The 14395-nt window shown below is 34.6% G+C and overlaps 1 protein-coding gene across 1 annotated transcript in view; it reads left to right on the top strand.

Annotated features, from left to right (window-relative positions):
- The first annotated feature begins 5547 nt into the window (after positions 1-5547).
- The window catches only part of LOC110019292 (single-stranded DNA-binding protein WHY1, chloroplastic-like), an 11593-nt gene continuing 2745 nt past the window's right edge, over positions 5548-14395 (top strand). Inside the window, exons 1-5 of the mRNA XM_020716912.1 lie at positions 5548-5853; positions 5933-6027; positions 6126-6218; positions 7318-7412; positions 13333-13406. Of these exons, the coding sequence (XP_020572571.1) occupies positions 5622-5853; positions 5933-6027; positions 6126-6218; positions 7318-7412; positions 13333-13406 (589 nt within the window). The 5' untranslated portion in view covers positions 5548-5621. The remainder of the gene's footprint in view (positions 5854-5932; positions 6028-6125; positions 6219-7317; positions 7413-13332; positions 13407-14395) is intronic.

Genomic DNA, 14395 nt, shown 5'->3' with positions numbered 1-14395 from the left:
TTAGTCATATGGGTCATAGTTGATAGTTGCAAGAGCGTTGGTTAGCCACACGGGTTGTAGTTGGAAGCTATATCAGCAATTAGCTATGTAAGCCATGGTTGGAGATTATAATAGCGCTAGTTAGCCATGAAGATCGTGGTAAAGACTACAACAATGTCAATTTGCCACAAATGTTAAATTGGAGATCGTATAGCGCCAATTAGCCACAAAAACTGTAGTGGGTGGGTATTGCAATGATAACGGTCAGTCACGTAAGTTGTAGTGCAAAGCAACAATATTAATTGACCACACAGGCTACAGTGGGATGCAACTAAAGTGTTAGTTGACCATACAGGTTATAGTGAAATATTGTAATGATAGTAATTAGTCACGCATATATTAATGAAAAATTATAGTGGAAACTGGTCACATGGTCGTAGCAGGTTACAAGAAGAGCATTATGTCATCATGAAGGTTGTAATGAAAGAATGTAATGGCAGTAGTTAGTCACATCAACTGTTGTGGAAAATTACAGTAGTGATTAGCCACATGGATCATAGTGGGTCACAACAAAAGCGTCAGTTGACCACTAAGGGGATAGTTGGACCTACATCAGTTGATAGGTGCAACCTTATTCAGGGTTTACTATTACACCTGAGACATCATTGTTGGTATATGATGCAATGAGAGAACTATAGGAGTCTAAAGAAAATCATTTTATTTTGGGCACAACGATCGTAAGCATTTGCACTACGGAGTTATCGTTGGGTCTTAGATGTATCATGTATGGGATACTTCGTTGCACATTTTTTAGAATATTGCATTACTCTGTATGATACTTCATTACTTTGAAATGTGTGTCATTATTCAGTATGATACTTCATTACTTCACAGTATGTGTTTTTACCCTGTAATATGTCATTACTTTGAACTATGTGTCGTTACTCTATAGTGTTCGTCGTTGTTCTGCAGATGAATTCATTAATTCATAGTGTGTGTCATTACTCCATATTATGCGTCATTACTCTATAATGTGTGTCATTTCCAAGTCACCCTCACTTTAAAATGTAAAAGAAGAAAGTTTAGGATGAAAATTGAATAAATGCTAAGAAGAAATAAAAAAAGTTGTTATAAAGATCTTTACATAAGAAAGTACTTGTAGGAGATGAAGGGTCCAAAATAAATAAAATCATGCTCAACCTGAGAAAAAAAAATTAAGGAAAATGTCATGGAAAGATCATCATAATCAAACTAAAATACAAAATCATTTTTATTTTGATTTGGGTTCAAGAGGCTCACGATGACGTGTCATCGCGATCAATTACATCCCAAGGGAAAACCCAGGAAGACCCACATAAAAGGTATTGTATTTATTTTATATCAGTCATTTGAAATATAGTCATTCAATAAGATTTTTGACAATCCCAAAGGGAGAAGTCCTCCAATTATCATAACAAATTTAGGTTATCAAGCAAACGATGAATCACCTCAATCTGATGGATAGATGTTGTTGAGCTAAGAGGGTCTACAGTACTCGTCCACAAAGACTCTACAGAGGAGACGAATGTTCCCGAAAGGGGGGTAAATCAACAGGCATGTTGAAGAAAAACCTTGAAAGGTAGATATAGCATGTTCGGGGATCAATGGACTCTTCCTCCCAGACTATTGAGACCTCATATCAACTAAGTTGCAAAGTTAATTGACCCAACCCAGTGGGGGATCACTTCGTCGGTAGTTAATGTGTCGTATCATTCGAAATGATCTAGTAGATCTGAAGCGAAATGTAAGAAACGTCAGAACCCTTATGACTTTAACGTTGATCAAAAGCAAAATAGAGATCATACATGTCAATAGTACGAGCAAAGAACCAAGAGGAAAGAAGAGAAAAAAGATGACTAGTCTATAAATCCAAGCTACCCCGTAAATGACTTATAATCTCATATGGATCAAGAAAGCCTCTAACACCCTATAATACATCAGGCTACCATCTAATCATACAAAGCAAATATTGGGTGAGTCGGACTAGAAAGCAAGAGTACTTCTCTCGTGTAATGCGGTATATATGCATTGAGCTAAGAAATCCTAAGTGCTAATGTCCTATTAACAAGTCTGGGGGTAATATTCATGTAATATGATAATTTTAAATTTGATACAAAGGCCATGTATGGAAACAAAATGAGGAAAAAAATATATTTCAATATTTTAAATATTTTAGTCTTAAATATTATTATGGATAAATCTCTTAAGATTACACTTTTATAATAAAATAATATATCCTAATGAGCTTAGTCATAATTGTTTCCAGATGAACCACAAACATGAGCAGAGTCAGCACATGCAAGGCGTTGAAAAGTGAACACTTGATATAAATGATTAAGGGACCAACAATGTTGTCGGGTCGGCTACAATCCCATAAAAGAAAAGTTGTGGTCGGGCTTTGCATATATATGCTCGATCCTAAAAATTATATAATAAAAGTGTAATATGAAATTAAGGTATGAGACACGAACAAACAAATCTTGGTTCTCTCTACAAGCTCTGTGCTTCAGCTTCAATTCTCGTGTTCAAACCTTATTTCCAATATAGATTATTCTTAGGGACTCTAATAGTACAAGGAGAATATATAATAAAAGGCCTCGTCTGCAAAATAGAGGTTAGTATGAGTTGTATCATGTAGCATATAAAAGGTCGTATCTTTTGGGGGGGAGAGCTAAGCAACACCTGCAGAAAATGTGGGTGTCTAAATCACTAAGCCCCTGCTTTTTTATACGACACCGTGTAGGTTCACCCTACGCATGCAAGTACGCATGTCTCACACCTAGTAAAGCATGCAAAAAACACTCAATGTTTGAAACAGTTAACACAATACAAAGAACATTATCAGTGCATGAAAATCCCTAAATACACCCTAACCCAAGATCCAGAAAAAATTATAAGGTGTTCTTAAGCAACATCTAAATGCAAGGCGTGTGGTGCAGGGGCCAAGGGTCCCTCAAAGTCTTGATGGGGTCACCGAGATGGGCCCATCCCGAGCATTTGAATGAACCAACCCTCGCCACAATCATTGATGGAGGTTATCTTTGTAGGCCTATGCTTGGAAGTATCATACATGTAATAAGATAATTCACATTGCCAAACTAGATCGACCAACACACAATGCTCATTTTCCTATTATAACCAAATGTTAAACTACAGGTAGTTGAAGCATCGCCACTAACATGTTGACTATTGAAACCTAAACCAAGAAAAGGAAAACAAATGGTTCACTTAAATAGAGTAAAACACAATGCATAAAATGCACAATATGCAAATCGAGTGCACGAAAACTAAGTCCCAAAAGTACGACACATAAAGTGGTGACATAGATAAGGCAAAAAGGCAAGCTGATGCAACGAGGGCATCACAAAAGTGAGTTCAAGAAGTGCAAACTTTCAAATCAACCATGTGCGGCCACACAACATAGGAAAAATGCGACCTTGACCCATAGGTGTAGCACGACGGGATCGTGTAAATGATCATGGGTGCCCACCTTTCATCCCATAATGAATGTGAAATATGGTGGGGGCGAAACAACAAACATGCAACAAAAGCATGATAAGAATGTGAGAAAAATTTTCAATAACATGCAAAAGATAAGTTAAAAGACAAAATACATACACACACTCCTTGTAGTGGAATGAATCCAACACTTTCCTACACGCCTCACCAGGAAATCTACATATGACAGAAATGAAAGAGAATGAGCTTACGCAGAATGACACTGACAAGCGACAAAAGTCGAACCAAACATAATCACCACCCATGTGAAATGGTGCACCAACGGTTCGAGAAGGAAAGTCTCTAAATCAGTCTTTTTTAAAGATAAAAAACCCATCTACCGGGGATAATTGTACCCTATCGAAATACTTGATCGAACAACTCAATGTAGGCCACCACCCACACGAATAATATGTGCCAATAACCAAAAGGATGATAACTTCATTATAATAAAAACTGGTGCTGACTAATCAACTGGTGTCTTATATTTGTTGCATTGAGCTTCAAGCGATGCATCGACTGTGCAATGTGACAAAGTAAGGCAGAAGCCCATGTAACTATCGACATTGACATGCCAGAGATAGGCATTTCAACTTAGAAAGAAACTGTGATGTGTTCCAATAAAGGGGAGACATGACACGAGACATAAAAATAGAGGACAACGTCGCGACGACAAGAGTGAAGCCATGACTTCGCCCAAAGCAGAAAGAAAACCCACTCAAGGTCACAAAGATGAAGCAATGCTGCATTCTGTTCCTATGATTTTGGTACCATGCCACCAAAAAAGCAGCATCCAATGCCAGGCAAAACCAAATCAGATGGCCTCGCACCATCGCTTTGATGCGCGACTTCTCTCAGGTTGAATTTGTGGTCAAGTACTTCAAAAGGATGATGAGCCTTTTTCACATTCGAGAAAGGGGGAAAATTGTGTCAAAATGTTTAAAGAACGACATCGCAACATGGAGGCAAACTAAGCCCTATACATAACCAACATAGGGGAACACAAGGAACCCAACATATGTATTCTCTAGCAGCAGCCTAGCCTAGTTCGTTTGAAAAAAAAAAAACTAAGCCTATTTCTTATAAAGGAAAAATATGCAAAGGGAAAGGGATTCAACGCATGCAAATTTCGAAGAAGTCACCTGACTCAAAAGCTCCTGGAACTGAACCTCAAACATCTATAAATGCAGAAAGAATCGCTGCTGACTAAGAAAACTCGATCGTAACTGGAAGGGCATGATAACGAGGAGAGGAGGGAGGCGCACACACACAAAAAAACAAGAGGAAGAGGGATGGCGCTCATAGATCTTTAAAATAAGCTCGAGATCAAACCACCAATGTTTTGACTTTAAGAAGGCAAACCCCAGGGCAACAAAGAGCTGCCCCATTTTAAAGGGCAACTTAATCAATGCAACGCCATAATACTACAAACATGACAAATATCTAGCTTGCAAAAAGGCACAACGTGGCTTGAGGCTTAACAATTTCACCGGAGCACTCCTGACATGACAATTGCCACGTCGACAAGCCATGATGATGATTGTCCTATGGCGCACTGCCTTTAAGAAACATGTCATTGAGCGCCACAAGGTTGTGGTAGGGTGGTGAGGCTTTGATGGAATGTCAGCACTCCGTCTCTCCGAAACTCACGAGCTCCTGCACCGGCATAAGGCATTACAGTGTCGTCCAGAGAATGAAACCTGCACCTGACCGACGTAAGATATTCACCTATCGTACCTCAGGGCTCGTGCGAGTCATATAGAAGTGGTTGGGCTGTTATCGGAGCATTTTAAAAAGCCCCGAGACCTCCCAAAGTGGGGACAACGACACATGCCACAAATAACATGCAACCCATCAAATGAATACATGATAAAAATATGCATCCATTTTATTAGATTCAAATGGCAATCATTATGCCTTTTTATGAAACTTTAGTTATTTCATATCAACAATCACAAATACAAAAATTCGATAATTTTAAATATTTAAAATATATAAACGAGAAAATAAAATTATTAGCACAAACGGTCGCCCAATCCGAAGAAGATAAAATCCCAACGACTGCAAGGCACCAGCTTCAAATCGAAGCGCAAACCAGGCCCAAGATGACGCATTTGCCGCCTCAAGCCGTTCTCCGCAGCTCTCATCAACCTCCCTCACTCTTCTTCCCCCCAAATCTTCTTCGAAGCCACACTTCCATCCCCAAAACACTAACCCTAACCCTAAATAAGAAGACGAAGCTCTATGTGAGCTGCCGCCACTCGGACTACTTCGAGCAGCAGAGGGTCGCCCCTCGTGCGAAAGAGGAACGCTCTTTCGCTGTCCAGTCTCCCGCAAGTAAGCACTTGGGACATTATCTTCCTTAAAGTTATCGTTTTTACAGTGGATGCTAGTTGTTCTCCACTCTTATTCTCAGCTCAGCCTACTAGGGTTTACGCCGGCTACTCCATTTACAAGGGGAAGGCCGCTCTATCAGTTGAGCCAAAACCACCGGAGTTTGCCCCTTTAGATGTGAGTTTTGTTCGAAATCGAGAAAGCTCTAGTCTTTGCTTGGAAAGTTGAGTTTTTTTGTTATAGATATGATGACTGATGAGTTTGCTTGATTTCAGTCTGGGGCTTTCAAGGTCTCAAAGGAGGGCTTTGTTCTCCTCCAATTTGCTCCTGCTGTTGTGGCAAGGCAGTATGATTGGAACAGGAAGCAGGTTTAATTCTTTACTGAAATTGCAATTTTAGATATCAATATGCGTATGTCATATTCTTGAATTTGCATTTAGCTATTGTTCTGGCAAATTTTGGTGTGTTTTTTAGCATAAATTCCTTTTTATACATGACCTTTATGTTATATTCTTGAATTTGCATCAAGCTATCTTACCCCTTTATCTCCAAAGAGTAGGTGGGGGGCTAGATTCCTGCAAAAACAAAAGGAAGATTTACATATATACCACTCAATTCATATGTATTTACATATCTAACGTCTCAACTTCATTTTTTACATGCATACCAGCTTAGCTATGCTTGAAAATGTGCAGTTCACTTTTTCAATGTTAAAACGGTGACATTTTTTATGTGATATGAATGATTTGGGTGGTATAAACTTAAAAAATAAAATTTAGGGGTTAGATACATTAATACATAGGAATTGGGTGTTATGCATGTAAATGTCCCAAAACAAAATCTTTTAACTGTAACACAGATATTTTAAGGACTAGTCATTTTAATTGTGTTGATGTTGGTAATATATTACATCCATGTTGGAATCTTTTTTTATTGTTGTTTTCAATTCTTTTTAGTATGAATTGATGCACATTAGGGGCATTTACATTCACACCACACTGTTCTCATGTATTTACATATCTAACACCTAAGCATTCATCTTTACATGCATACCTCTCAAATCTTTAGGATCACATAAAAGGTACCACCATCACTACCTTTGTAAAAGAAAATATGCCTTTTCATGTATAGATTTATGATAAAGAGGTGTTACAACTGTAAATATAAAACTGTGGGTATTAGATATGTAATGAATGAGAATTGTGTGGTATGTATGTAATTTTGCCTACATATTAATATCAATATGCATATGCTTTGGTTTTATACTGGACATTTTCTTAATGGATGCACTGCGACTTTTCTTTATTTATTGGCCCTATAACATAACGTCACCTTCGTACGTATACGTGGTCTGCGGGACTAGAAAATTCCACCATATCATAAGATTTCTTGTTTTTCTGCTATAATGATGATTTCATTTACTGATTTTTAACGTATTCGTTACTCTCATTCGATTAATTTGTATAGGTTTTCTCCTTATCTGTTGGTGAGATTGGAACACTAATTGGTCTTGGTGCGAAGGATGGTTGTGAGTTCTTTCATGATCCTTTTAAAGGAAAAAGGTAATGGATGAAGAATTAGCCTCAGTATTGTTAGATATGGAAATTAGCTGCTCATATGAGTTGCTAATAAGCTTTTTATTCATTGGAAGTGTTTATAAGTGGCATGAAGTGATTTTTGGAATTAACTTTCATTGAAATAAATATATTAATGTGTGGTTAAGTCTGAGCCTTTTGTGTTTTTTGAACTGCAATGAGTTTTAGTACAATTAATTGTTTTTTGTTTGGGAAGAAGTGCGTGAAAGGTGGTTCATGTTCAACACATTAAACTTATTTACTCTGCACCAGTGGACTTTATGAAGGACACCATCTAAATAAAATTTGATTTTGATTGACCATGCGAATATAAACTTTAATTAAATTGAACTGTAATTTAACAAGCTTATAATTAAATTTAACGTCTTAACAAGATAATCCTTAGGACACCAAGAGTGGTAAATTTTGAGTCTCAATAAGCTCAAATCAAGTTATTGAAGTACGATTCAAAACTTTATGATAATAATCGAAGGGTTATATGATATTGAATTTTGTATTATTATAATCAGATATAGTGTCTTGATAAGAGAAAATCAACAAATTTAATGTTACTCAATTCTGAGGTCTTTGAGACACTTAAATATTTAATGCATCACCAATGAAATAAAATAAAATGAGCTTTTTGAGAGTGTTTGAGATTTTATCCAAAATAATCAAAATATTACTAAAAATTATAAGTAGAGCCCCATAATCCACATGTAAGGGACTTGAATTTGAAATTTGAGAGAGAACTTAAAGATATGAAGAATTTCATTACTCTACAATGGTAGCCCATCCTATGTTAAGACGTGATTCAAAAATCAGTTTGGATTTATGTCGGACAGGTCTACTACGGAAGCTATGCATTTATTGAGAGGTTTGATGGAGAAATCTAGAGAGTGTAAGGAGGCTCTACATATGATTTTTATTGATTTAGAAAAGCTTACAATAAGATTCTAATAGAAATCCTTTGTAGAGTTCTGGAAAAGAAATATGTTGATGACTTATATTCAAGTCATTAAAGATAAGTATACTGGAGCTGCTGTGCTCAAACAGGAGGATTGACCAAGGATTTTCCTATTTCAATTTAATTACATCAGGGATCGATTTTAAGCCCAAATCTTTTTGCTTTAGTTATGGATGCTCTTACTGGACATTTACAGGAGGATGCACCTTGGTGTATGGTTGCATGCTTTTCGCTGATGATATCCTTGTTGTGGATAAGACTGGAGAAAGAGTTTAGGAAAAACATGAATTGTGGAGGTCTACATTAGAGTCCAAAGGCCTTCGTCTGAGTAGGTCTACATAACATGTAATTTTAGTAGCAGTAGCTCTAGCGACAAAGTTGTAACTTTGGGTGATGAAATCATTAAAAGATGCGAACAATTTAGATATCTTGGGTTTATTGTTCAAAGTGAATGTGATATAGATTCAAAATGTCATTATTAGGATTCAAGTTGGTTGGTTGAAGTGGAGGAATGCATCGAGCCTAGTTTGTGATAGAAAAGTACATTTTAAACTGAAAGGAAGATTTTATAAGATGGTGGTGAGACCTGTAATGCTTTATGATGTAGAATATTGGCCTCTAAAAGTGAAGCATAAAACAAAGTCAAGTGTTGCTGAGAAGAGAATGCGTGGATGAGCGACTTGATATTTAGAGACAAAATGCGAAATGAATATATTCGTGATAGGATTGGTGAACTCCAGTGGTAGACAATATTAGAGAGTGTCGTCTTTGATGACACATTAACGTCTACCATTTGATGATCTGGTTAGGAGAGATGATGTTTTAGATTCAACTTATGTTAATAAAGACGGAGGCAAACCCAAAAAAACTTCCACATATTGTATAAAAACGTTCTTAATCTATTAGAATTTAATGAAAATATGACACTCAATATGACACAATGGAGAAAAATGATTCATGTAGCCGACCCCACTTAGTGGGATAGAGACTTGTTCTTGTTGGTAGCCCATCTGATCGCTGTTGGCATTGTTTGGCTACCATCATTTGTCTGTTTTCACCCAACCACCACAATTATAGAAGATCAAACTAGTATTGTCATCAATTTTATAATCTATTATTCTCTTATTAAATTTTTGAAAGGAGCTTTGTCATCTTTAATTGGTATAAAACATTATTTTGTTTGACCGAGTTGTTTTTTTTGCCATTTTTTTTAATGTAAATACTTTAGTGCCTTTTGTTTTCTTTTCATTTATTTATTTATTTGTGTAGATTCTTTGCCTAAAACTAGGGCCATAGAGCTCACTTTATTGCCATAAATTTTTTAGTACGTAGTATTTTTTATTGTAAACACAAGCATACAATAAAGTGTGTTTTCGCTTACATGCACTAGCTTGTGGGTGCTTCAACACGAGGAAGAGAGAGAGGGATAGTTAGTTTAGTATTCCATTGATTGGAATACATCACTTCTTACCTATTCCCTTTTCCAACATATTTTGCCTTATTTTGGTTTATATAAATTTTGATGCTGATTTTCATTTGCACAACTAAGCTAACAGAACTCAGTAGATTCTACAAAAACTTGGTAGTTCGCCACATTCAAAACTTTTTCAATAATTGATGACATTCCTTATTCTTTTAGATATTAGAAGTTGCTCCAACATAATCAATTTTTTTCAATGAATACATATGTATATATATGTAGAAAAATATAAATTGTTTTGGTTTCAAACAATACTTCTAATATCACCCACATATCTTTGTTATTTTCTTGGGGCATTTACATACCACATAATTCCTATATATTTATAAATCTTACCCCTAAAATTTAATGTTTACATACATGCCACTGAAATCTTTGTCATCACATAAAAAATACTACTATCACTAACTTTTTAAAAGTGAAATACCATTTTTCATTCATACATTTATAATACTTAATACTAAAGTATTATAAATGTAAATATAAAACTTTAAGTGTTATATATATAAATACATAAAAATCGTGTAGTATATATATATATGTAGATTTTCAAGTTTTTCTTTTTCTTCACGCCCAAGAAGACCATCATAATATATAAAATTTTACATTACAACTATTTTTATTGTTTAAGATCAATGTAAATGGCCATGAATTACACATACACACACATTAGAAATGCGCGTGCATACACTCCAATTCAAATATTTATAAAATAAGATCTTTCTAATCCATTTTCTTTTTTCATTCATTTGTCATTCTTGAATAACTCAATGCTAATCATAATGGTGAACTTCATCCTTGCTATCAAAACTAGCTATGGGCCAATTTTTCATTTAGCTTCATAATTGTTTATCTATCAATAAATTACTTTCAATAATGAATAATATATATAGTTGTGATTTATTCCATGAAAAAAATTTATTAGTTATGAATTGACCTTGATTGTTCGACCAAGAATATCAAGATTTATGCTTCTCAAACATAGTTCTCTGAATAAGGCTTTGTTGAGCCATCATTTATTGCAAACATGTTTATTGATTTGAATGCAAAAGTACCTTTTTTAGGGAAGTAAATTTTAGAGTTGGACTCACAAATTCTTCGGTTGCGTGCGTGCAAGAATGAAGTTTTGCTATGGATGATATGTTTTGAGAATATTTATCAACTTTATATCATTTTTTAGGGATACTAACTACTATAGAAAGTTCTTATTTTATTTTATTTTATAGTGCAAAAGTTTGTCAGATAAACCATAAATAGGGATGCACAAATTTTAGACTAAAATAACACTGATAACTTTGAAATTGTAATTGTAAAACATCCATAAATTTGTTGTTTTTAAAATGTTTATCTATGCAGTGTGTCATGGTATTTTTGATAAAAATTTTATACTGGTTGTCGACTACCTAACACAATCATCAACTTTTTTGCATCCGGGGCTTGAGGCCCGACAATGGCAGTATTGACACTCAATCAGCCACAATAGAGAAAAAAGATTCATGTAGCCGACCCCACCTAGTGGGATAAAGACTTCTTCTTGTTGTTGTTTATTTGTGCAATATTCTTTCCCCTTAATAATAGACTTGAGCCTTTGCTAGACTGTTAATCTTATCAAAGCCATTAAAATTGCTTAGTGACTAAATTATATAAATATTTTGATTATTTGGTTGCACCATGCATACTTGAAAATGAGGTATATGCGGGCTATGTTGTGAATCATATTACAAAATATATTATGTGAAGAATAAAACTATTAGTCTTAATTGTAAATGTAGAAGGATTTTATGCACAAAAAAAAGTCATTATATTTTAACATCATCATATATACACACATTCTTTACAAGTATACATCCATAATCAATGATTAAAGACACCTATGAAGAGTACGGATGGCGAGGAAGATTGGAGGAGAACATGAGATTGAGGATGTAATTCTTGCATAGAGGAGGAATGCCAAGTAGATTGAGGAGGGTGTCATGAATAGATGGTAAATAGCGATGGAAAAGGGCTTATGATATAGGTTGATGGTTGGGCTAAACTAGATGTGAGATGAGGGAGTACATTTATTTCATCAATTTTTAGATTTTATTAGTTTTATATCATAACCATGTATGTTTCCTTGAGAATGCAACTCCTGTTTAATCTATTAGGAAGGTGAAATTTAGAGTTTTTAAAATTGGCTCTAAGCATAAATTCAAAATAGATGGAGATGCTCTTTTTTGCCACCTACTATAACATATTATGTGTTAAAACCTGCTATCGAATGTTCCAATCTTGGATCCGAAAGGTTAAGGGTTGTATGTTAAGTTGACAACCAATCATAGAACTTATGGAAAAATTAATGAAACAAATCCAAATTTAGGGTGTCTTTTTTTTTTTAATTGATTCCTCTTCTTTGTCAGATTTTAGAACCGCATCTGCTGAATGCACTTTTGATTCGTGCGTTCGACTGATTCCTGTTAAAATCACGACACACATTTAACCCTTCCAACAACCACGACTGGCTTTTCGAGTCCACGTTGGCACGTCTGAAATAACTCTCGAATGCATTTCTATCTTGCAGTCCAACATAATATATATATATATATATATATGCCTAGGTGTTTCACGATACTCAAATATTGAATGTCAATCATAAAAAAAAAATAGTAAAACTGATTTTAGCATTCTAGAGTGTTTTAAGATACATTAAATATTTTTAAATTTGATATCATCCCTTATTTTATATGGAAATGCTAAGCATGATCATCAGTACATGCTCTAGAACCAACGAAGAGCTAGAATGTTGAGCCATTGATAAATCTTTAGGTACAACTTCAAATGTAAAATAAAAAAAAGTTTGTTTTATCTAAACTAAGAAAAATATGATGCAACATAACATCTATTGACAATCTTGCTCCAAGCCTTCCTCCATTATTGCTATCAAATAAGATCAATGTCGATGCACAACATTGACTTGATTAATGCTTCAAACTTACTGTATTTGAAAGAAAAAGAAAATTAACATCTTTGTAAATCTAATCTCTCATATATAAACGAGATTAGCAAGCTCAAGCACTTGCATTATTAATATATCTTTAAAAAACGGACCAAAACATGATTATAGAATGTAAATTATCTTTTTTATTGAAATCATATTTAAATTGGTTAGGATATGATTTAAACTATGGCTTGCATTTATCATACCCAGGTTTACATTTATAACCTTAGATGTTAGATATGTAAAGCATTAGATAATTTGAGCATTTTGCCTTTATCATGGTGAAAGAGAAGGTGGCTTATGCATTATAGTGGTTCTCATCACAGTTATATTTTTACAATAATTATTCATTTTCGGGACGCTTTATCTTGATTTGCAATCCCATGTGCTAGGCAAAAGGTGTCATATAGATGCAGCAACATTTTATATATTATATTTTCAACCTTCCTGAGCTTGGAATCAATTAGTGTCTCTTTGGTGGCAGCGAAGAAGGCAAAATCAGGAAAGTATTAAAGGTGGAACCTCTTCCGGATAGCACTGGTCATTTCTTTAATCTCAGTAATTCTCTACATCCTTAAAAACTTTTTTTACATTTTGGATATGTGGTTTTTTTATTAATCAGTGCTGCTTACCTTCCATTGCATTAAAATATCATCATTATTAGTTTTATCTCTATTACATTAGATTCTGCTGCATAAATCATAATTTTTCAATTTGTCAAGCTGAGATTTCAATCTTATTCTTTGTAAATCATTTAGAATAAACTATATTACTGCTATTGTTGTATTTCAATATTTCTTCCGAATTTGGTCTATGTGTCTAATGAGTATATTTTCTATGGAAAATTTACATATATACTGCTAATTTCCTTTGTACTTGCATATCTAGAACCTAAACTCCAATTTTACATATATGCCTTCCTACCCATGCAAAAGGTATGTTTTACTTTTTGTAAGTTAAAATAGTTGTATTTTTCATGTGATGGGAAATATTTGTGTGGTGTAAATTTAAAAAAATAAAGTATAGATGTTAGATATGAGAATACAAAAGAATTGAGTGGTAGTATGTAAATGCCCGTTTTATAGAAGATTGATATACATGGCCCCCAATTCGTATGTATTTACATATCAATTTTTTCATATATGCTACCGAGGAATTATTGCGTGCGGACACCGCATGCATTCTGTATGTGGTGTTCAATCCTGGTCGTAGATCACGGTGATCTACGGTCAGGATTATTTCTGTTTTTTTTTTATAAAAAAAAAATTAGGTGAGGCCCACCGAAATACATTGCCCGTAAAAAAGGGATGTCTCGGGCGGGGGCCGGCCCCCCCCCGCAAGCGGGGGGGGGTGTCCGATCCGTATGGAATAATTTTTCATATGCTACCTTAACCATACATGAAAGGTATATTTCACTTTTTAAAAGTTAAAGTAGTGGTAGTTTTTTATGAGTCATTTTGATGATATAAATGTAAAAAATAAGGTTTAGTGTCACATATGTAAATATATAATAATTGTATGTAAATTTCCTATTTTATATATATATA

Source organism: Phalaenopsis equestris, unplaced genomic scaffold (assembly GCF_001263595.1).
Source record: "Phalaenopsis equestris unplaced genomic scaffold, ASM126359v1 Scaffold000054, whole genome shotgun sequence".
NCBI lineage: Eukaryota > Viridiplantae > Streptophyta > Magnoliopsida > Asparagales > Orchidaceae > Phalaenopsis > Phalaenopsis equestris.
The sequence above is the reverse complement of the archived record's forward strand: the minus strand, read 5'-3'. Positions and strand labels throughout refer to the sequence as shown.